The sequence below is a fragment of the Nelusetta ayraudi genome, unplaced genomic scaffold (assembly GCF_046127955.1).
Source record: "Nelusetta ayraudi isolate G7.1 ecotype Tasmania unplaced genomic scaffold, CSIRO-AGI_Nayr_v1 ptg000048l, whole genome shotgun sequence".
NCBI classification, from domain to species: Eukaryota; Metazoa; Chordata; class Actinopteri; order Tetraodontiformes; family Monacanthidae; genus Nelusetta; species Nelusetta ayraudi.
The window spans coordinates 4448353-4472251 of NW_027466098.1; the positions used below are offsets into that span (position 1 = coordinate 4448353).

The 23899-nt window shown below is 45.4% G+C and overlaps 1 protein-coding gene across 1 annotated transcript in view; it reads left to right on the forward strand.

The window, feature by feature from the left end:
* Positions 1-1159: 1159 nt before the first annotated feature.
* The window catches only part of sez6b (seizure related 6 homolog b), a 182662-nt gene continuing 159922 nt past the window's right edge, over positions 1160-23899 (forward strand). The window contains exon 1 of the mRNA XM_076035813.1: positions 1160-1635. Coding sequence (XP_075891928.1) covers positions 1563-1635 — 73 coding nt within the window. The 5' untranslated portion in view covers positions 1160-1562. The remainder of the gene's footprint in view (positions 1636-23899) is intronic.

A 23899-nucleotide genomic window follows, 5' to 3' on the forward strand; every position in this document is an offset into this window, starting at 1 on the left:
TTTTTTTTTTTTTTGATTATTAATAACATGAAAGGAAAACCTCAGGTGATCTGAAATGAAAACGTAATCATTTGTTAACGTTTGGCAACTTTTCACTCCTTTGTTGAGATATTCTACAATACAAGAGGAATTTATTATCTAGTCACCGTTCCATGCCGGTGCATTTTCAGCTGAAGGCTCTTTGTTGTGTGTTGTCAACACATCCTCGCAGCCGAGCTGACGTTGTTTTGTATTTTGCATGTTTAAGCACAGTTTCACATCATTTCTTTTTCATTTGTGACAATTGCCAACAAAAAGGGGAACACACATTACAAAAAGTTGCTATATCACATTGTGTGGCAGAAAACTCCCCTGTCTGACTGCACAACCCCTACCCCCTCACCCTTATTTTACACGTAAATGCATAAAGAACACACTGAACCTGAAGATGACATTGTTGAATTTAAGATCCAGGAACAGGATCCAGTACAGGATCCAGTCTTTAGACTGGTCAGCCCTTTAGGCAGGTTTAGTTTTGATTTCATTCCGAAATATATCATATCAGTGCTTTTGACCATTCTGTGTCCAGTTCCCAGGCACTGCACTGTGGCTGTCTTCTGCTATTCGGTCGACGGTGACGAAAAGCCAAGAACAAAAGTATACGACTGACAAACTATCTTGATCACGACATGAAATTTTGCATTTCTTCATACCTTCACAGTAAAACTTTGCCTGGTCCGTCCCCCGAAGCCCAATTGAAAATTCATCATCAGTCATTTTGTAGTGTTCCGCAGACAACGATAAAGACTTCATTAGTGTGTGGGGCAAATCTAAGTGCGTCACATCCCAAACTCACTTTTTTTTCCCCCAGAAAAAAAAGTTTGTAAGGTTTCGCTGCTTTTGCTGCGATTTGATGTTTTTTTTTTTTTTCTTGCCTCCCCCCACATACCCACTCTCTCACACACACACACCCACTCTCACACACACACACCCACTCACTCACTCACACACACACACACACACACACACACACACACACACACACACACACACACACGCACACGCACACAGCCTCGTTGGCTCTTCGCCGTGTGTTCCGCCGGCGAACGCTAGGAGCTGTCCGTGGTGCTGAAGGCTCGGCGGTGGCGGCGCTGCCCACAAGGAAGGAAGGAGGGAAGGAGGGAAGGAAGGAAGGAAGGGGGGAAGGAAGGAGGAGACTCCCAGCTCAGAGCGCGGAGCGGCGGCGGCAGCAGCAGCTCCTCAGTCCTCAGCCTTCACTCACTCGGGGCGGCGGAGGGGGGTCGGAACTCCACTCAGTCGTAGGTGTCGGACCCGAAGTCGGAAGGAGCCACTCGTCACTGTCACTGTCAGCTACTCGGCAAAGACGAGCGAAACCCGCGGCGGCGGAGTCAGGGGAAAGCGGGTCGGGGGTGGGGGGGGCGCACGCAGCGCTCGGCGTGTGCGGCGCGTGTACGGCGGAGCTCCTTGTCTCAGCCCGCCTCCGTGAAAAAGTGTTGATCCCAAGGACGGTCACTACAGGAAGGAGCCCGAGGAGCGCCCGAACCCGGGGACACGGGAACACGATGAAGGCGACCGCGGGTTATTTGCTGTTCCTGCTTGTTCTGGTGGCGGCGGTGACGGACGTTGGCGCCAAAGGTAGGGAGGAAATAATTCACTCTTATATTTACGCCTGGAATACTCCTTTTTATTCCAATTACCCTGCCCCCTCCCTCCACTTCGCCGGAGTGTTGAGAGGAGCTTTTCAGCTTGCGCTTCCGTTAATGGATGTTTTGTTTGTATTCTTCTGGCCCGGACAGCTCGCGCTCTCGGTTTCCACGGGTTTCTTTTCAGTCCGTCCATGTGCGCTCACGGTTCTGTTATTTTTTTTTCCTCCCCTCCTTTTTTCCCCCTTTTCTTGAAACACTCTTTAGTGGAGCCCGTTGCGATCATAATTAGCGAAGGGCTTTTGACGAATGTTCCCCTTTGTTTCGCGTACGCACACTTGCTATTTACAAATGCAAGTATGGAAAGTGAAACGCATTTCAGTTAACAGTTTTGATAGAAACTGCTTGTTTGCTCTCTCGCCCCCCCCCCCCACAACTTGGAATTTAGACTTAAACCAAAGCAAACGCTTGCTTATAACGGCTTATTAAAAATTCATTTTTTTGACTCAACAATGGTAAAATAAAATAAATAAAAAAACACAGAAGAAAGACACAAGGATGATGAATAAATTAACATGTCCTTGTGTTCCTGTCACAACAGTGTTTCTTTCAGCTTTCTTACATAATTCATGAGCCCTGACAAAACACACAAGGCGGCAAAACACGGATGGGTTGTTGCTTCTGATCTAATTGTAAGAATTTCAACATTTCCCCCCCCCCCCCCCCCTTTTCTCTCCCCTTCTGATGATTCCACGAAACATTCTGTCCCTTCAAGAAATCGTTTTTTTGATGACCAAAAATAAACTAATCTGGCAGTTCTGTGGCGGCGCTCCTGCTTCAGTCACCTGTCTGTCATCACTTCATTGGACGTGTGTGTGTGTGTAGACAAAGCTGTTCCCCACAACCTTGGCATCCCAGGTTGTGACGGATGCTCGTGCCTGCCGTTTGTGTTGGCATAGTCACTCCGGGATGCCAAAAACGTGTCGCCTGGTGCACCCGTGAGCACTTGCTGACACGGCAGAGAGCGGGTGTGAAAATGAAGCACGCTGGTGGTGACCGTGTCTCGGGGAGACGTTAGCCAGAGTCCTCGTTTACCCCCGGCTAACGTGTGTAATAACGATGAGAACAGGACGGTGCGCACAGTTCAGTTTACAGATATTACAGATACACGAGATCGTGAGTTATTTTCATGCTCTGATAAACTGAGCGGTGGCCCAGTTCCATTTTAATCTAAGTTTTGAATCTCAGGTGGGCTTGAACTGAAAATAAGTCTTTTGAACAGGGAAGGAAAAAAAAAGAAATGGTTGTGAGCTTTTATTTTTGTGCCACTGAAACCAGAAATCTCAAAACTGAACGTGAGCTTGTGCATATACCTAACGCTGTTCATTGAGATATGGTGCACATTCTCTGTTGTGCAGCTGTGTCTGTGGTGCCATCTGCCTGGAATTTTGCCGTGCATCAGTCATGTGAAGTCATCTTTTAAGTCGTGTTTTCTTCCACTTGTTAAAAGCTATTGCCGCGTCTGTCAGTGTCACAGTTGTCCACAACAGAGAAGTCCCTTCTTTATAGTGACATAAATGAAATGAAATGTTGAAATAATTCCGGACTGATTATGAGTATGTGCAAAAGCAAACACAAAGGTCAGCAAGTATGTTGTGTGTCTCTAAAATGGCAAAAGCTGGTGAGTTTGTTATCTTCACCAATGATATATAGCATACGCAAATTAAAAAAGACAAGTTCTGCTCTGGGATGCAGCTGATCTTATTAAAAGGACGTTTTCCTTGCCTCACTTTTGACCAGCGATGATACACTTTTGTTAAATGTGCTTTTATTGCACTGACAAGCGGCAAATTGAACTGACAAAAAAAAAGAAATCTCAATTTATTTGCTGCAGTCTATGAGAATAAATTGAAGGTGAAACCAGGAGAAAGAACCACAAACCTTTTTTAAACTCATAATTTTCTTTCTTTCTTTCTTTATTTTTTTTTATACCTCTGTTAATTCAATTAGAGGCATATATGTTTTGCAGTTAGTTTAAGCAGAAGAATGCTGCTTTCTCTCATTGCATGTCTCACTGTTCAGTTGAATCACGAAACGTACCAAAGCACACATTCAAAAGACTGGTGTTGCATGTTCAAAGCTCTACGTTCTGTAATATTTCCACGGTGGGAAAATGTCCCGACAATACACCGCACTATTCAGCTTCTCACTTTGTGGGTCTGCCTTGTACTGAGGCACTTTTCCGAAATCCTAAACACCTTTAATCCCTTCTTACCTGTAGATAATCCACAGACCTTGGTGTGAATTATTTCTACACAGATTCGCGTTAGTCTAACACTAAACCCACCTGACATAGTAATCCATAACCCAAAGCAACTGTTTTCTTTTATTTTTGGGCTTTCTAAACTATAGCCATCCTCACCATTCAGTGCTCATCCATCATCCGCATCGTTAAGACCAATCAACTTTATGGGAAGCGATTCCTCCTCTAACAAGACAAGTGTCACCTAAGGCAAGTGATACTTCACATGTACAACGGTCAGCCCTCACCCAGTCCCCTGATTAGTCTGTAATCGGCAGTGGCGGAGGCCGGCCTGCAGCCTCTTTGCTGGTCTGCCTCCTCTAGGCCGCGATGACTCAAGACTCCTCTTCGTCAGATACTGATACACAAAACAGCAGGTTTCTCTTGAGTGCCGCACACTGGCATAAAATAAAGCCAGCGTGAAATAGAGGGAGCGTCTTACAGGCAGCCGAATGGCCGGGGTTAGAAAGCTGATAGTACGCTTAAAGTTCCAGTGTGTAAAATTAGGCTTGATTGACAAGTATTATATTGGTAAAAGCCTAATATACTGCCCATTAAAACATAAATACACAACACAAATACACTTGCAGTACAAAAAAAAAAAAAAAATCAATCCTCCCCATGGAATCGTTCATTAATATGTATATATATATATATATATATATATATATATATATATATATATATATATATATGTGTGTGTGTGTGTGTGTGTATGTTTGTATGTATATGTACAGCATATATTACATAATAGTACAAATAATCTTTTTTGTGGTCTCTTCAACTGATCCCTCTATTCAACCAAATGCTGGTCAGTTTAATCTGTAATTGGATTGTTGAATATATTGTATTGTATATTGAAACTCTATTGACACCTTCTGATGAAACGTTTCATTTACTAAAACACAATCTGACATATACAACCGTGTACAAAAGTAAGATCATTTTCATTCACAAAAATACACCGATTTAGAGAACGCACATATAAATTTAAATGTACATTCAACATGGAACCACCTTACATATGATAGTTCCTAATTTAACATTAGACTGTCTGTTTTTTCTTTGTTTTTTTCTTTGTGCTGGTTTTTTCATGCGACATTGACACTAACTCACAAGTCAACCCTTTTTTGTGAGAGAAATCACCAAGAAACAAACTTATTTCAGTGATGGCAGATACTTCTTGCAGCAGTGTGTTTGACTGCTGTAAAAAGAGTTCACAGTTGTTGGTGACAGTCCCTGTGTTGTTGAAACAGACGTAACTGAAACCAAAGCAGAGGTAAGTGTTTGGTATTTTCTCATCGCAAGAATGCACACTGAGGCTTTTGGTTTTAAATTTGGAGTTTGTCAGACAAAAGGTAGCTCATTGCAGGCGCAAGGTTTTGCTTTTCAGATGACAGAGGATTTCTCTCCAAACACCAACAACTAAATCCACAACAAAAAATGAAGCCTGTGAAATATTCTTGGTAATAGAATTTCATGATGCAATTTGGCGCTGCGGCACGTTTTATTTATTTTTTTTATTTATTTTGATAGCGTGCCGTTCAGCGTGTTGATCATCCATTCAAAGGCGGATATTTGTTTTAAAAATCCAAAGGAAGTGCTTGGCGAAAAGACTTGCGAGTGTCAATCGAGCTCTTAAGGAGGAAGGAAGTGCCTCACATTTGAGTCAGTCAGTGTTGAGGTGGAAGTATTGTTGTTTTTTCCCAGCCTCGGGCCACGCAGAGCTCAACTCTATGTGCGATTAGTGTCACTTCCACCCCCCCGGAACGGTTCGCTCTGGCCGCTACGCTCGCTGCTGATTGCCGCGCTGTGATTCATCAGTTAGTCGGCGGCGAGTGACCGACAGCCGCGACTTCTGGTGGAGCTGTTGTGATGATGTCCCTGAGGTTCCGGGAGGTCAAGCTTCTTGTCCTCTTTCCTTCAGATTACAGCTCAGATAAATACGTTGACCCCAGTCGACCCTGGTGCGAGCGATGGCCTTGGAGTCCCTCCACAATGGAACCCACACTCTGCCAAGGGCGCTGCCTTGAACTGATGCCTTCTCCCAGGCTCACTGGGCTTTTTATTTTTAATTTTCTTTATTATTATTATTATTATTATTATTATTATTATTATTATTATTATTATTATTATTGTTATTATTATTATTTGTGGCTAAGCAGTCCACCAGATACAACCCTCCACCTTCAGGAAATATGTTTTGCTTATGGCTGGCAAAAAAAAAAAAAAAAAAAATTGGTAAGCAATCCTACACAACAACACTAAGCGCCTTAGCGTTAAAATGCAACACCGCCCCCCATCCTTTTTTTTTTTTTTACTGAAACCACAGTGTTGTATGTTTGTAGTCAATTAGACAATTGTTTTTTGAGAAGAGTTTTTTTTTTCCTCACATATGGGTTTTGTAAAGCGTGGGAGGCAGTGTGTGAAACACAGGAGGGACTGGGACGTCCGGAACCCCCCCCCCCCCCCCCCCCCCGATTAACCCATGAGACCCCCTGAAAGCTTTAAAGGGCCTCATTTTTTTTTTTCCGAAAAGCTAAAAAATATAATGACATATTATTGTCACTAATGGTCACTAAAATGTCTTTAGGTTCACATGATCTAATATCAACTTTTCAAAAATTATCATTCACAATTTTTCTAAACATTATGTATATTCCAATATTCGTCAATACCGCCTCTCCCTCTAATATTGACGGTTATTTTGCACTCTGGTGGGAGGTGCCAGTTTTGTAAACAGCGTCTTTGCAGCTGCACCAGTCTGCACTTTTATTAAATTCCGATCGGAGCTGTTTGGTGTTAAGCCATGTCAGAACAGCGGGAGTAGCGTTAAAATGTCATCAACAAATGTTCGTCTGCTGGCATTTTCCCCCCTCTCCTCTCCTGCCATGCGGCGCCCTTTTGGCTCTTTACAGACTCTTTCTCATTTAGAATTTGTGTTTAAATGTTAAAATGAACTGGAAAAAAGTCCTCTTACCATTTTTGATTGTACTTCTCTTTTATCGCGGTGCCTGAGATTGAAGGCAAGACACGGGTATTTTGTATTGATACGACTCGGTGCTATACTATATAAAAAAAAAAAAGAATTAAAAAACATTTTTAAAGTTGATCTGTGGAAAAAAAAAAAACTTGGGTCAAACTTCTCGTGGTTTCTTTAAAACTGGGGGGCGTTCAATAAGTCTACAGAACAACAATCTTCCAGACAACATTCGACTGCAAAATTCAATTAAAGCAGCTCTACGTAACTTTCGGTGGAAATGGCGAAGTGACGAAGTAAACACGCTGCAGCGCTAGTTTATTGACGTGGGAAAATACAAATAGTCTCCTAGCTGGAGCGCTCGTGTGTGTTCAAGAAAAACACCAATATGAAATGCAAAACAGACATTGCCAATAACGTCGTAGCAAACGTTCAACACTTTTATTACTTTGTCTTTCATTAAGGTTACTTATTGGGGTCCATTCCGTCACTTTATAATCTTATTTATTTGTAATAGTAGTATGTAAAACCGCCTCTAAATTTGCATTTAGTGGTTCGTCCTATATGTAATGACGACACAGGAAGCCGTGTCGGGTCGTGCGTGAAAGTTACACAGTGCAGTTACAGCCGGCACAACCCCCCCCCTCGCTGCTACCGCTTTACTGAGTTTGGAATCATAATTTTATGGTCAAAAAGTTACCTAGAGTTGCTTTAACTGAAAACAAACTTCAGATGAGAAAGCACAGAATTGACTAATTAAGACTAATTAATTAAGACCAAAACAAAATGGGGAATGAGGTGAACAGTAATGGCTATAGTTTGTTTGTTTATTTGTTTGTTTGCAACCTTTATTTTAATCTTGTTAACACACCGAGGCAAGCCTCATTTTCAGTGCAGACGAGAGTACAAAGCAAGACAAAAATGAACATACAGATCAACACAATAAAACAGTAAAAAATACAGTAACACGAGATGATCAGAGAAAAGCACAGACAATTGGAAGACAGGAAAGTAGTGATTGATGATTTAAAGTGAGTGAATGGGATGAATGAATTTAACTTGAGAGATAGCAGAAGATGATTGCAAATGTACGGAGCATAAGCAGAGAAGGCAGACCGACCAAGCTCGGTCCGGATTATTGGATTTTTCAATACTCACCAGTTACTAGAACGGCCGTTGCATGTGTTAGTGGACCGAGCAAGTAAAGAAGAGACGTGCAGCTCGTGTGCAGCTAGTGCAGCTCAAGCTCTTGTCGTGAGAAACTGCACAAGTCAAGTTCAAAATGAAATGTACCTGAAAACTGGGAGGAGAAAAAAAGAAGCAGAGGAATGTTCCACATAATGAAGAAAGAGGCGAGGATTTTGAAGAGGCTCACTTTGCGCGGTCTCTTTAACATTCAGCAGCCACAGACGAGCATCTGGCATGTCTGGATTGGAGCAAAGCTGTACAATTTAAGCATGGCTGCGAGAACACTTTGATTGGGCGCCAGATTAAAATGAGCAGTGATCTAACTAGGTAGCTTGGATCATACAGACTTGTGCTCAGCAACTCCATGCAGCTGTATCTGTATTTTGCAGACTCAGGTTTCATTCATTCCATTTTATTTCCAAGACTTTTATTTCCAAGACTTTTAAGAAACACAAATCACGGAACCAAGGACATTTATTCAAAATTTAGAAAAGTAATATAATGTATTCACATACATTACTTTGAAAAAGTAAATTGAAACAGTTACATACGATTACATTTTCAATAGGGTAACTAGTAATTGTAATCCACCAGAGAGCAAATGTAACCAATTACATTTGCTATTATTACAAGTAATCCTCCCAACAGTGTGGGTGACCCAACGACGCACAAAGGCCTCTTTGAAGATGATGAAATAAAAAAAGGCCGTTTGAATTTCCCATTACAGAACATGAATTGAGATTGGCTCGTCAAAAAGCACATGCATATTTGATCAGGGACGACTGAACACACGCCAAAACCTGTGGTGTTCTGACCGTTCTCGAGCAAAACACGATTGCTCGGCCTAAGAGCAGAAACAGCGGCTCTCATCGTGCTTTCACTGACTCATCTTTTCTATTCTATCGCAGAACATAACATAAGACCCGAATATAACATCAGATATCACCGCTGAAGGACGGCCCAGTCGGTCGGACGGCCACTTGAGACAACTGCAGTGTGGGCACCGCTTTGACTTCAGTGACTTTTCATTTGCATGTGAACGGCGTACCTGGGAACTGAAAAATGAAATCCTCTTTTTGCAGCGCAGGGTTAAATCTTTTTTTTTCAAATTTTCTTTTTTGCATCATCTTGAGATTAAAGTCACCATTGTGCCTTTCCTCTGATAAGCAACATCCTCTTTCTGTCCCCCCCCCCCCCCGGCACGCGGGCGCACACACTCACACACACACACACACACACACACACACACACACACACATGGACCCTGTCCCCACCCCCTTCATCATCCTCGGCGTGGCAGAAAAGCAATTTGTTCTCGGTGTCACTGATCTGATGCAATCAGCGCTGCTTCACGCTCCTGAATGAGGGAGAAGACGGCAGAGGTGGGGTGTGGGGTGGATGAGGCAGTGTTTAATTAAAAGACGCACTTTTGTGAATGTGACATTCATATAATTTTTTTTTGGGGGGGGGGGGGTGGTGGTGGCAGTGGATTGTGTGTGTGTGTGTGTGTGGTGGTGGTGGTGTGGGGGGGTAGAGTGGGTGGAGGGCGGTACGTGTTCGACACCTGCTTTCCGATTACGGCTGATTAACCTTATCCCCTGGCCCCCCCAAACTCCAGCACGCCATCAAGTGCTATTCAGGGCTGTCGAGGCTTCCGCTGCCTCTCTTCCTCCCCCCTAATTGTCTCGCTCATCTTTGTTCCTGCTACTGAGCGCTCGCTGAAGTGAGTGTTTTCCAAAAAAAATGTACTTTCTCTCCCAGGAAGTAGAGGGGTGGAGGGGGTTCAGGTTCTACACACACGGCTCCTGATGCCTTCCTGAGAGGAGCCAAGGGTGAAGAGGAGGAGGGGTGGAGTGTGGATCGCTCATTTCTCCACCCCCCTGCACCACCCCCTCCCCCGCCTGTCTTTGCATAATGCCGCCTCTGAAGCTCGACGGCGCCGCTCAAGTGTTTACCCTCGCCTGCGCCAGTCAAAGGCGCCTTCCTGAAGGCTGCATTCATCTGCACCGTCCCCCACCTCCGTTTCAGAGTTCGCTGCAATGGTGTTAAATTAGCAGAGTGTGAGGTGAGGGGGGTTGGGGATGTGGGGGAAGCAAATGTGATGTGACATTGCTTTGAACCACACCTGCTTTTTTGTGTTGCCGTCACATCGCCGACATCCTGTCATCCTACGGAACGTCGCCTCGGCTCTCTGGTGGATTCTGGTCTTTGTGTAGCAGCGGTGGGTGCCGCTCACAGGATTGAACTGAAACATCTCCATGTTTTGCCTCCAAAGCTAACAATAGATAATAATAGATCCTTCTTCCAAATCCAGTTCGGCTCACTGATGTGCTTGATTTCTGCCATTGTTCCTGGAATGATCTCCTGCTTAGCGGCGGCCCCACTGACGGCTGTCACGCGGCAGCTGTCAGTGACTGAGGTACCTGGGAGGGACATTTCTTCCAAAATCAATAGCCGACCTGAGTCGTGTTTCACTTCATTCCTTCACTCCCACCGCCCCAACCCAATGCTAACGGCTTTCCTGTCACTCATTTTGTCCAATCCCTCACTGGCTCGTTTAAAAGTCCGATCAACTTCCACCATCCTTTTGCTGTCTTTTGGACTACAAATGCAGCCCAAGTAGATGCAAATGAAACAAAGGAGTGCATTCTTTTTCTAAGTTTGTTCGGTGTTTCACTATGGGAATCGCTTTGGCGTGACCAAGTGCGGAAGCTCCAGTGACTCAACGTCTGTCAGTGACAGACAGGACGATCTGTGCTGGTCTGGTGGACGATCTGCTGTGTCTCGCTTTCTTCCCGTGAGGAATGAAAAGTGGCTCCCTCAGCAAATCTAGCCGGGCTAGACTGGACTCGCGCAAAAGTTCCCAGACGAACCGTGAAGGACTCTCGTGGCCGAGCGCAGATCCAGATTCGGTCTGGATTAGCCGAGTAAGTACCTCCATGGTCCGGAGCAGTGCCTGCGTTAAGGTGTGCCGCTCATCCGGCTATCCAGTACTAGATGGCCGGCGTAGCCGCCAACGCTATTCACGTACCATCAGACTAACGCGTCAAGACGAGCCGCTACCTGCTATACAATGTTAGCTCATTGGTGTAGCTGGCTAACGTGCAGCTCCATACGTGCCAACTAATGTGTTACGGCGAGTCGACAGGTTGTGTGCTATCTCTGGTCCTTGTTAGCTGTACGGGGTACCGATAGTTCACGAACGTGTCACGACAAGCAAGCTCACTCGTTATGCGGTTAGCTAGGGCATAAAAACCACTGAAGCTAACACGTATAACCTTAGGCTCAGGCGCAACAGTGCGCCTTTAACGGTCTTCACACTAACTGTAACCCCTTTTCCAGACCAAGTCCTCGGCCACAACTCCCACCAAAGGGCCGGACCCATGGGGGCCAAACATGCTCAAACATCACTGGCTGACCCTCAGGCTTGCACTCACCGTGTGTCAGTGCCAGAGAAGATTCTGGAAAGGAGTTTGAGAGTGGCGGTGACTAACAGTCAGGACCCCTGCCTGGCTGTAGCCTCCCTACAGGCTGCAACAATCACCCATCAGCCTCAAGTGTCAAGGAGCTGGGTCGACATGATGGACGATGGTTCCCCAGAAATGCCTCCCATGTTTGAGGACCTCCTCGAAGGGGAGCCTGGTGGTGAGGAAGCAGAAGGCAACGCCAACTCTGACCTCCTCGACATGGGCAAGATGGAGGAAGAGGAGGATGACTCCGCCCATCGAACAGTTCAGACCCCCCAGTGCATCAGATGCTGCAGTGGACAGCAATCTGTATGAAGTCTGCAAACGGGCTGCAGTAAAATTAGGAGTGCAATGGCCAGCAGCGCAGGGCGTGGAGGGGACAGAGAGAGATCTGTATGATGGAAAGAGGCTCCCACCAGTCCAACCACCATCAAAGCAGCTTTTACCACCAGTACCAGCATGCATAAGGGAGTTGAGCCGCTACTGTTCCAACCCTTTCAAGAGTAAGTTCCCAACCAAGGGATACTCCAAGCTGGACTTCCACAGAATGGGAGAACTTTCCGAACCCCCGGTAGTGGAGCCTTCAGTGGCTTTTCACCTTCACCTGGTTAATGGACTCATCCTACGGTCCTCATGAGGCGCGGTGCTGGGCTGTGGTTGAGTGAGGGAGCTGGCAGTCTCAAGTGAGAGGGCATTGTGGCTGAACCTCTCAGGCCTGAGCGACAGTCAGAAGGCAGAGGTGATGGACGCGCCATATGACCACTACCAAAGGTCTGTTTGGTCCAGCGTTGGAAAAAATGAGGGAGACTAGCACCCTAATGAAGCAAGAAGGTGAAGCCTTTGACCTCTGTCTTCCACAGAAACCCTCCCCTCGTCCTCCTCAAGGTCCCCTCATGTTCAAGACAAGGAGGAGAGCCAGGGTCAGCTGTTGTTAGAGTGTCACCAAGCACGTTTACCTGGTGTAACAGAAATAAAGTTCACCTCCTGGCAGCCAGGCTCACAGCCCAGGGCGAGTTGCTTCCCACAAAACACATTAAAAACAAAACAATGCTGGGCCCTCTCTATTCCCACAGGGGGAGCTCACACTCCTCTGCGGGGAGCTGGAGACACCAGTTGTGGCCAGTGATGTCATCACGGTGCGACGAAGTAAGCACATTACCTGCCCGGGCAGTGAGATGACCCGCATGCGCAGTTCATCCATAGGTTCTGTCAACTATTTCTCAGGGGTACAGATTGCAATTCATTCTGAAACCACCCAGATTCAATGGAGTGGTAGCGTCAACAGCCAGAGGCGATGCAGCGCGGGTTTTACAGGACGAAATAACATCGCTATTAAACAAACAAGCTATCAGAGGCGTCCCGAACGAGGAAGTTCAACAGGCTTTTTACTTCCGTTTTTTCTTCATTCCCAAGAAGGAGAGCTCTTCCCTTCAACCCATTTTAGGTCTCTGTGTTAACCAGGCACCTACAAAAATACAAACTCAGGATGCTGACACACGAAGTGCTCTCCCAGTCAATTCGTCCTGGCGATTGGTTTGTCACAATCGATCTCGAGGACGCACATTTTCACATCGCCATTTATCAGTGTCAGACGATCCCCTTCGGCTTGTCATTAGCTCCCAGAGTGTTCAGCAATTGTGTGGAGGCAGCACTGTCTCCGTTAAGGAGCAGCGGTATCAGAATATTTTCGTCCATGGACGATTATCTGATTTGCTCCTGATCGCAAGCGATCAAAGATTCGGCCACGGTGGTGAATCACCTCACGGAACTCGGTTTTAATATAAACTGGGCGATGAGCCGAGTGGTGCCCACACAGTGCACTGAATACCTGGGCCTCAACATAAAGTCTCTCTCATATTGTGCCACGCTATCAGAGGGGTGGTTAATATCTTTAACGCAATGCCTCTCCCTCGTGTCATTCAGGCTATGCCTATGCCTGCTCAGCCCCATGGCATCAGTAATTTCTGTTGTTGTACATGTGAATCTACTGATGATGAGGGATTTTCAGCAATGGGTCGCAGTGGTCCATGCTGTCATCTCAGCCACAGGGTGAGGATAACAACAGCATGTGTAGCAGCTCTCCCACCGTGGAGGAAAACAACACTCCTCAAGGCCGGGGTTCCGCTAGTAGTGGTGGCGTCCAGAGTAACCATGACAACAGACGCTTTCCTGTCAGGATGGGGAGCGACGATGTTAGGCAGAATGGTGGGAAATGGGATCAAAGCCTGACTGCTTCTCATATAAACGTTCTGGAGATGTGGGCAATGTTTCTGGCATTTAAACATTTCCTGCCTTTCCTTCAGGATCACCAACGTCCTGGTAAAAACAGACAATTCCACTCTAGTAGTATACACAAACCGCCAAGGCGGCACTCGGTCACTGCAGCTGCACAAATTGGCTCGGAGAGCAATCTTATGGAGCAGCAGCCAGCTCCTATCTTTTCGAGCAACACATGTTCTGGGCGTCTTGAACAGAGGAGCGGATCTCCTGTCCCGGCGAAATCCCTTGTACGGAGAGTGGAAACTCCACCCACAGGTGGTGGAGCAGATTTGGCAGAGATACGGCAGGGCTGTTCTTTGCCTCGGGAGAAAACTCACAATGTCTTCTGTTTTTCTCCCTGTCGGACGAAAATGCACCTCTGGGTGTGGATGCCTTAGCACACCCATGGCCAGACATGCTGCTGTATGCGTTCCCCCCCGCTCAGCCTGAACTCCCTGACTCTGATCAGAGTGAGAGAGCAGTGTTTGTCATTGATCATGATCGCACTGAGGTGGATGTCCAAACAATAGTTGGCAGAAATAATACAGCTGCTAGCGGGCAAACCGTGGCCGCTCCCCATACGCAGGGATCTTCTGTTCCAGGCGAGGGGGAAAATCTACCACCCGCACCCGGAATGCATGACGCTCTGGGCTTGGCCCATGAGAGGTGGAACCTCCACCAGTGCTGCAGGCCTGGTGGAGCAGATCATTGACACAATTCAAAACGCAAGAGCCTCCTCCACTCGCTCTCTTTCCAGTGGCAAGTGACACATTTTTGAAGAGTGGTGTAACTTGAAGCACATCATCTCTTTTCTGTGTTCCGGGGTGGACTTATTGTGTTTCTCACAGGATTTGGTGGACAAAGGGAAGGCTTTTTCCACTGTTAAAGGTGTATTTGGCTGCCATTTCAGCGTGCCATGTGGGCTTTAGGGATAAGCCTGCAGGACAACATCCCTTGGTCGGTCGTTTCATGAAAGGTGCAAAGCGCAAACTCCCAGTTTCCAGACCCCTGGTTCCGTTGTGGGAGCTGTCTGTGGTGCTGGATGCCCTCTTTCTCCACCCATTAACTGAAGACAGCTTTGTTCTTAGCTCTGACTACAGCGAAGCAGGTGAGTGACCTGCAAGGCTTTATCAATACGGCTGTCATTTTTACAGTTTGCAGCAGGGCTCACCAAAGTCTGTTTTAGGCCTAACCCGGCCTTTGTTCCTGAAGTGGTGGAGTCAGGTTTACAGGTGTCCCAGAGTGGAACTGCTGGCTTTTCCCTCATCTCCATTCTCCTCGGCTGAGGAGAGGAATCTTAACACATTATGCCCTGTCAGAGCACCTCAAGTGTATCTCAGTAGGACAGCAGGGTTGAGAAAGGAAGGCGTTTCACCATCACGTCCATCCTCGCATAGACACGGGAAGAAACCGGTCTAGAATGAGATGAGAGGGACAAGTCGGCTGTGGGAAAGTAAGGGGGCGGGGCCCCAGCACAGCTCGACATGTCTGTCACTGACAGACGTTGTGTCATTTAACTGACGACTGTTGTTGAGTTCACGGGTCGAGACTTCCTCCTTTCCCAGTCAAATGTGCTGCAGCTAAGGCATTTCCCCCACATTTTACATAGCCTATCATACAAAGGCTTATTTATCATTTAACTGCTTTCTAGTGTATCAAAAGAAGCGACTGAACCATAGGGGAAATTATATTCCTCTTGTGCTGCTGCACCACTCTCCATAAAGCCCTCCATCGTCATCCCGAAGGTGCTGTGTTAAGTGTATTAAGAGTTTTCAGAACATCTTTGAAGTCTTTATATACCAATTGTAAATATTCAGACTATAAATCTGCGTTGAAAAAGTTTTTCCTGCCAACTTTGTTTCCCAATCGCGATGATGGCAGAGAACTTCAGCAGCTAACTTGAGGGTGAGCACACACGTGCTTCTCACATCGAATAGCTGATTTTCTTTACCCCGTTCTTTTTCTTTTTCTTTTTGAAGGTTTCATGTCACAAAGTCGGAAACATATTTTCCCCCAAAAGATGTATTACGGTACCATGTGTCAAAATGAAAGCAGGTTTGAGAAAAGATATGTTCCCTTGCCAGTGTTGGGAAAGTTACCTTTTTACTTGAACTATAAAGTTCAGTTCACAAAATTAAAAATGAACTATTACAGTTCATAATTCACTACCTTCGTGGTTCCAAAATTGAACTAGTTCATACTTCCTTCTTTATTTATTTAATGTGTTCTTGTGTGCTATTATTTTTCAAAATGCATCAGATTTCATTTCCCTATCCATTTATCCATTGTATTCATTTATCATCATTTTCAGGGTTTATATTTGCATTGAGTGTACAGCCCTCAGAATACTGGCATTTCCCCATTGTTAGTTTAATACTTGCTGCCCATTCACTTCACACTTATTGCCAACTGCAGCTTTCACCCCTAGTTTATTTCCAAAAACATGAGGAAAAAAATTATGCTTAAATGGTCTTTAAAAAACAAAAAACAAAACAAATAAATTAGGAATTATTACCTGGCTCATCTCTAGTCTAAAATTACATTAAGTAATAATATGAAAATGTATTAATTTGTTTTTGCCTCAGTTCGATGATGCATTTGGTGGCGCAGTTGTGGTGGCTGTTCTTGCCAGAATGAGTTTTTTTTTTTTTTCCCCCCCGCTACACGTGAGTGCCTTTTTGCGGCAGTCTCATGAACGAAGTTGTGAGAGAACGCCGTTTACCAATGCCTGAATTAACGCGTTCACAGGAATATGGCGTGTTTGCCCTAAAATATGAAGGAGTTTGTGAACGGTCGTTCATCGAACATGTTCACGCACAAAAAAGCCGTTGCACAGTCAACCCCTGTCTTCCCACCTCGTCCTGTACTCACTTGCTCCTCTGGTGCCGCCCGGCCCTCTATTTACTGTCCAAACACAATTTGGGGAAACAGCGACGACTCACAATGCTGACTTTTGACAAGTTGTGTTAATAATTGGCGTCAACCGTTTCTCATTTCCCATCTGATCTCTCATTTCCTCCCTTTGTCAACACCTCATCAGTCCTTATTTTCAGCCAGCAGCCGTGCCACCGCCGCTGCTGCTCCCGGCCGGCCGAGCTCAGCCCTGTAAGTCCCACAGCTGCATTGATCCAGCGGCGGCGGTGCAGAACCGCTGTTTGCACAGAGAATGTGCTCGGCCCGCTCCCCTCTCATGCACTGGCAGGCTGTATACACCTGTCTAATTGAGGCTGGCTGCTGTCTGCTGTGCATACGGAGCCAAGGGCCTCTGCAACGATTAGAAGTCTAGCAGCCTTGGCTGCCTCATCTCCACTGAGCCGTTTGGAGAGGAGGAAGAGGGGGAGGAGGAAGAGAAGGAGGAGTCTGAAGCTCGGCAGAAAAAGGGAGCTGCTCGGTTTGATTTTTTTTCCATGTCCTCTTTTTTGGATCTACATTCCCGAAGTCAAGAAAAGTGGCCCCGGGAGGGGAACTGGCCGACCGAGCTGTAGCTGAAGCTTTGCCAGGAGAAGACAGAACTATGAGGAAGATGAGAACAAATAAGAGGCAAAGCCAACAAGACCGCCTCGCTGCACGCCAGAGGCCCCGAGTTCATGGCAGGCGAGTCATACGTAGCTGCTGTAGTTTTTTTTTATTCTCGCTTGTGTTCAGAGTTGTTTGGTAATGGCTTCTCTGTGAGGTCAAGGGACTCTGTTTTCACATGGAGGGACAAAACTGGAGACGGACACATCAGAAACACAGTGTCCGTATTTGGATTGATCCTCCTGCACAGTCAGCAGCTTTACGTGACAATGATCTTAATGGGAGCCCTAGTGGCCATAGTGTTTGTAATAATAACATGTCTATCTTATCAACGCAAGCAAAATTTGCAAACGCAGTACTTGTGAATCACCCTGTGGCGCTTTAAATTTAGTGACATTCCAGCCTGTGTTTTAGTGGGTGGCTGACAGAGGGCTAATGAACCTTTTCGTAGGAAGCTGCTGCATTGGAGTCCAAGACAAAAAAAAAAAAAATTGATCAGGGTGCAATGGGTTTAATATGGGACATTTCATATCAACTTTTTGAAACCATACATTTTATGGGTGTCTTAAAGTTGAATGCACATATGTGCAGAAATCAAAAATGGCCACATAGCATTATTTTTTTCTTGCCAACAAAACTGAATGGCAGAAGACCTGGAGACCAAATTCTGGTTCCATAGACAGAGTCTGTGGAGTTGTGTCAGACTAAACATGGTGCAGGATGTCTCTTCCTGTGCTCATACAGCTGCATAACAGCTAAAAAAAAAATTCATCATAATCTACTATCTGTGTGTAGCTACAGTGACTGTGGTCTACAGTGACTGTGGTTCCATGCGGGCTTATGTGGCAGGGCAGCTGAGACTTTGCATGGCGCTGAAACCATAACAAAGGCCAATGAATTATGCAGCCTGTGGGAAAGGTTTGGACTTCCTATTGGTGCCTGACAAACGCCACTGACCCGCTCAGCCACTTTGTGAATTTTAGACTCCTAAATTATTTATTGATTAAGCTCTTTCAGCAATAGCAGCAGTAGAACAGTGGTGCCGTTCTCTGCTCATTTTTGAATGAGGAGTCCAGTCCAGTCCTGTCCAGTTCAGGTAAAACCACAGCCATGGATCAGAGGTGGCAAAATTATTCGCATTCTGTACCTAAGTAAAAGTGTGGATACTTGTGTGAAAAAGTAGTACTGATTCAACTCCTTTACTCAAGTAAAAGTAAAAAAGTACAGGTTCTGATTTGTACTTGCCATTAACGAAACAATGCATTCATTGATCATTTTTGCAGAAATGAAAAGTTGTGAAACAATAGTCTAGGCTGAACTGACCAGATGCTTTTTTTTCTCTGAACTGAAAATGTACTGATCAGTGTAAGCCGAGGTACTCTAAAACAATCTCTGTGTCTTTGAACAGAATTTGTGTCTTTTAAACATAAATGTTACTAGCGTGTTTTTCCAGTACATATATTAGTAGTACAAATTTAAGTAAGTACAGATATTTGCGTACAAATGTAGGCAGTAAAAGTTAAAAGTCCTGACAAAATCTACTTAAAAAAAAAATCTATATGAAGTCTTCTTTCAAAATTAACTTACGTACAGTCACAAAGTAATTGTACTCAGTTACTTCCCACCTCTGCATAAAATGACATTCTTGCATCTTTTCCTACTCAAGGGACACGGGAACGATTCAGATGAAAGGTTTTCTAGATTGATCTGTCGAGATTTGTGACTTTAAATCTCAGGAGTGTTTGGCAAGGTCGAGAGTGTCACATTGTTTGTGAGTAAAATGCTTTTGACACAATAAAAAAAAATATATATTGCATGTTTCATAATCAAAACCCAGTTATCTATAGTCAGATTTGTTTGCTTTACCTCTAGTTGTTAGCGCCATAGCACTGGACAGTTCAGTGTGTGTATTTAAGCAGTGTGAGACAGGGGGAAGGGGGGTTTTGCTCCTCGACTGTAATTGTCTCATTAGTGCGCTGAGCTCCGCGGACGATCACAGTCGCACCGTTGCCGCTGCCCCAAACGCGGCGCTTTACACCGAGAGTCTCCCGAGCCACTGTTGTGAAAACAAGGTGCGTACAGGAGGAAGGAGGGAGGAAGGGAGGGAGAGCTGGAGCTGCAAGTGTCGTGACGCGGAACACGGCTTCATGGTCTCCATTCGCCACTTCAGCTATTTTCCACCTCACGGGTCTGGCTTTGTATTAGAGTGATTACTTCTCCAGAGGCTGAGCACGTCAGCGCAGACAGAGCAGTTGAGTGTGTGTGTGTGTGTGTGTGTGTGTGTGTGTGTGTTGAGGTTTGGGGGAGTGTAAGGGTGCTATCAGGGAAATGTATGTGTTATATGGCAAACATCAATTTGGCGCCCCGGTAATGGATGTTTTTGTAATAATGTATTTATTTATTTATATCATTTAAAATGAAACTCTTCATACATTTAATAAAGCAGAGTTGTGTCAAAGGAGCACAATACTTGAAATGTGTATTAATCAAGTTCAAGGATAAAAAAAAAAAAAGGCGGTGGTGGGCATGGGGGGTGGAGGGTTGGGGGTCTGTGCTGCCGTGCAATGCACTGACACATTGACACTGACAGCGCTCCCTAGGCTCTTTTTCTTGCGATAATAAACCTGAAACATGCAAATGCAGCGCGGAGACACACAGTCTTGTCAGAGGCGATCAGCTGCGTCATTATTTACCTTTAAAGTTGACAGGTGGAGCTGCTGCATTGGCGCCCGCAGCTTCGCAAGCGGCCAGCGGAGGCTCGCTGTTAGGAATGCGCGGGGTCCCGCGGTGGGCCAGATCGTTTCACCACAGAGTCGACGTAGCAGCAGCCCAACGCTTGTTTTTCCTCTCCAGTCTCTCGCGGCCGTGCCCAATTGCGGTCGTCATTGGGAGCTTTATTTTTTTCTCATTTTCACACATCAGACAGAAGCGAGAGAACGTTTCAAAAAGGGTAAATGAGACCGACTTCGCCACGCCGAGTGCAAATCTTGAGTCTTTGCTGCTGCCGCTCCTGTTGCTGCGTTTTGTTCACAGCTCACGCTGACATCTGTCCGCTGCAAAATTCCGTGAAATCCACGTGGGTCCCCAACAGAGGGCTGTTACAGGGAAATAAGTAACATTTCGTGCACGGAGTCTTGCTTATACATTATTTTGTTTGTCACCCTCTGGAGTCCGAGATGACAAGCACGTGACGCCCAAATTTCCCCATAAACTTTGCCAGTAAGGCAAATGTAATACGGCAGAAAGGTCTCGTGTTGCGTCTACAGCGATGACGACGGAACATCAGGCTACGCTTGCTGCTCTGCGACATGCTATAAATAAAGAACAGCGTTGATGTGTCAAACAGCCAAGCCACAGCATTCCACAGCAAATACTTTCATTCTATACTTGTGCGTGACAGTATGCTTTTCATTCTAATTACAACACATGTAAATAACAGCTACAACATCATTTCTGATTACGGTTTGACTGGTAAATAGCGGTAGTTTCATTATGGTCTCAAATGGTCAACAAACCCTTTTTTGTTTCTGAAAGACCAGATTTCGGAAAATTCCATTTTTTTTTCGGGAATACTTAAGAATACTAATGAGTGCTGGGAACTAACAGCAGGCAGTAGGAGGTGCAGCACGCACTGGATGGGTGGCAGAAACAAAGAGGAGCAAGTAACGCTTCTCTGCTCCAGTGCTGTGACTCGCATTTGCAACACACACACACACACACACACACACACACACACACACACACACACACACAGACATACAAGCATTCTTTTCAAGACTCCCACACTGCAAATAGCAGGTTGACGAAGTCTTTACCGTGAAGGCTGCAAACTGCATGCTGCGTTAGAGGCGACCAAGAGCACGAAAAAGCTTGCATCCACGAGAAAAACATGCATTAAGGGGAAAGAGTTAGATAACAAAGATCTTTGAGACAGTGACTGGCTTATCAGGAATTTTGCTCCGGCGATAACAGTCTTGTGGTGCGTCATCACAAATATATAAACAAATAAACAAATAGATATTTATATGTATTGTATAGACAACTCACAGTGTAGGAAGATATTCATGTGTCTTTGCAAGGTATTTTTCTCTAAAAGACTTTGTACCTTTGTTTTGTTCTCTGTTTTTTTTTTTTAGGATTTTAATTTGCTTGTTCTGATCACTCAGATAAGCTCCGCTGTTACAGTTCTTTGCCATTTGGATGGTAAGGGTTGACAATCTTAGACCAGTCTGTCAGTCACATCCTCACCAGACGTGCAGTGAACCCTTTTCACCTCTCTGCTTTCCCAAGTGACTCTATTACCGGGGCTGAGTTTGCACTTTACAAACAGATTTTCTGCATTTCTTATCCGAGCGAAAGGATGACATACTGATGAGTCAGGATGCGTTGCAAAGGGCTGCGAAAAAAACACCGATATCTGAATAGATAGACAGATGGACGGAGAACATGCTGCGCATAAATACGAAAAAAAAAAAAGCTCTCTAACAATATGCCTAAACTGCACTTGGCAGCCATTAGCGTATCAGAGTGGCCGCAAAACGCAACGTGTGGAGAAAATAAAGACAGGAGAAAACAAAAGAACAGGCCCGCACGTCTAACAATAGAAAAGAGCGAGCGGGTTGCCAGTTGCCACGATCGACGTGCAAGTGTGCAAACGTGTGACAATGGACACGTTTTGCTGGCATGTTTGTTTGAAAAAAAACGTGTGGGATTTTTTTTTTTTGCTCATGCACACACAATAATGTTACATTGTTCTCAAACAGTGCATCATTCGCCAGTAAAATACAAATAAAATACAAAACATAAAAAAAACCCCAGTAACATATCTTAGCGATACTGTTCTCTGTCACATGAAAACTCTCCAAATACGCACCAGGATCCCATCATGCTTACGCAGGGGTGGGCAAACTGATTGACTGGTGGGCCACAATGGGCTCTAAAATTTGAAAGAGGGGGCCGAAGCAGGAGCAGATGAATGGAGTGTTTTGGTGAGCCACCTCATAGGAACAAAAAATATATCATGGGATATGTAGAAAACGTGCTTTAATGTCAATTGAACAAAAGCAGAGTCCCAACAAAATATGTGCCTAGAAGTCCCACAGTATTTAGCTCTTTATTGAAATTACTTTTAAAACAATTAAAAAATTAAATACAAAATTAATGAATTAATGAAATACAGCTTTTTTTATGACTTACCAATTATTAATATGGGTCACACGGTGGCGCAGTGGTTAGCGCTGCCGCCTCACAGCAAGAAGGTCGTGGGCCTGGGACCTTTCTGTGTGGAGTTTGCATGTTCTCCCTGTGTCTGCGTGGGTTCTCTCCGGGTTCTCCGGCTTCCTCCCACACTCCAAAAACATGCATGTGAGGTCAATTGAACATTCTAAATTGTCCGTAGGTGTGCATGTGAGTGTGAATGGTTGTTTGTCTCGATGTGGCCCTGCGATGAACTGGCGACTTCGCCCTAAGACAGCTGGGATAGGCTCCAGCAGACCCCCGTGACCCTGAATAGGAATAAGCGGGTATAGAAGATGAATGAATGAACAAATTATTAATATAATTTTGGTTAACGGTTAAAGTTCGGTGGGACGGATTGAAAAGCTTAACGGGCCGCATATAGCCCACGGGCCATAGTTTGCCCATGCCTGTGCTATCTCTCTCTCTCCGGGGGTCTCGTCCCTGTCAATGTGCCAAACAGCAGCAATCCCTCCTCAACTAGTTGCAGTCTGCTCTGAACACCTACTCGCTCCACTGCCTCTGCTGCTACACTCCCCCCCTCCCGTGGTCATGTGTTTTTCCATCTCATTCTCGACGTTGGCTTTTCCCCAACACTGATTGAAAGCCTCATCCTCAAAGGAGCTGACGCCGAACGGCTGACAACACTATAGCCAGTAACGACCTCTGTTCTGGTGTGCTGCACAGGTGGCAAGGCAAGGCGTACGCAGCGTCTCTCAGTCCTCGAATCCACCCAGACACACAGAAGAAAGACGTGCAAACACACACAAAATTACACAAAGGATCGGCCCACGGCCCCACGATTCATTTCCGCGTCTGCAGGGGTCAATTGCTCCAGTGTTGCTTTCTGGCTACTTCAAAGCCGATTCCCCCCATGTTGAAGTTTTCTTCTGGCGCTCGCTTCATTTTGGCAAATGCACTTGGAAAAACAGAAACCGCTCTCTCTGAAATTCTCGGGACACGTGGCGCAGGTTTTGCGCGGTGCACCATGTGAACACATGACTCCCAAACTATTGAACTTCTTCTTTCTCTCTCTCTCTCTCTCTCTCACTCTCTCTCTCTCACCTCAAGCTTTTCACGGTTGCTGCAGCAGAATAACAGCTACCTGCGAAGGTAGAAATAAAATATTTAACGCCAGCAGACCCGATTCCGTTAGTTTTCAAAGTGAATGCAAGAACCGCAGGAGGGAGGGAGCTGCCCAAGTCCATGCAGGCAAAACATGCAAAGATGTGCTACTATACTTTCCATGCAACGGTATGTTGAAAATAACGATAAGAATGATAATTATTTAAAAAACTAGCAAAGCAGT